The sequence below is a fragment of the Diaphorina citri genome, unplaced genomic scaffold, assembly GCF_000475195.1.
Source record: "Diaphorina citri unplaced genomic scaffold, Diaci psyllid genome assembly version 1.1 scaffold33199, whole genome shotgun sequence".
Lineage (NCBI taxonomy): Eukaryota > Metazoa > Arthropoda > Insecta > Hemiptera > Psyllidae > Diaphorina > Diaphorina citri.
Genome location: NW_007410534.1, coordinates 1 through 637, shown reverse-complemented (window position 1 = coordinate 637; position 637 = coordinate 1). Strand labels below are relative to the sequence as shown.

Below are 637 nucleotides of genomic sequence, written 5' to 3'. Positions count from 1 at the left end.
TGAGTTCTATGATACAGAACAGAAAGGAGATTTCTTAGAGAATAGTTATGGTATTCATTTCGGTTACCGTTATGATGGCACCAAGGTGGGTGGGGTGCAGCTACCTCCATGGGCAGAATGTCCTGAGATATTTGTGACTAAACTCCGTGAGGCCTTGGAGTCGGATATTGTATCTCGTCAGTTGCATCTCTGGATTGATCTCATATTTGGATATAAACAACGCGGTGTGGAAGCTGAAAAAGCAGACAATTTGTTCTACTACCTCTGCTATGAAGGTTCTGTTAACTTGGATATGGTACAGGACTGGAATCAGAGGCATGCCTTGGAAGTTCAAATCATGGAGTTTGGACAAATTCCCAAGCAGATCTTTCACTCGCCTCACCCCAGAAGAACTCTCACTTCTCAAAGTTCCTTACTCAAGCATAGCACTATCCTGAGTGACGTATCTAATAGCTGGTGTGATAAGTCTATCCTAGAACCACTTCACTTCTGTCATAGTCACAAGGAAGCTATCACGGCTGTAGCAATCTGTGGAGAAGGCATCTCTGTAGCGTCTGTGGGGAGAGATGCCATGCTCAAGATTCATTCTCTCAAGACAGGGAGGCAAGAACGATCAGCTGTATTATCCAGCATGACT

At 44.4% G+C, this 637-nt stretch overlaps 1 protein-coding gene across 1 annotated transcript; it reads left to right on the top strand.

Annotated features, from left to right (window-relative positions):
• Positions 1 to 4: 4 nt before the first annotated feature.
• LOC108254284 (protein FAN-like) lies at positions 5 to 634 on the top strand (the record flags this gene model as incomplete). The annotated part of the gene is made up of 1 exon (XM_017449289.1): positions 5 to 634. A coding segment is annotated over one exon (630 nt), but the record flags the coding sequence as incomplete, so codon positions are not given.
• Between the last annotated feature and the right edge of the window lie 3 nt (positions 635 to 637).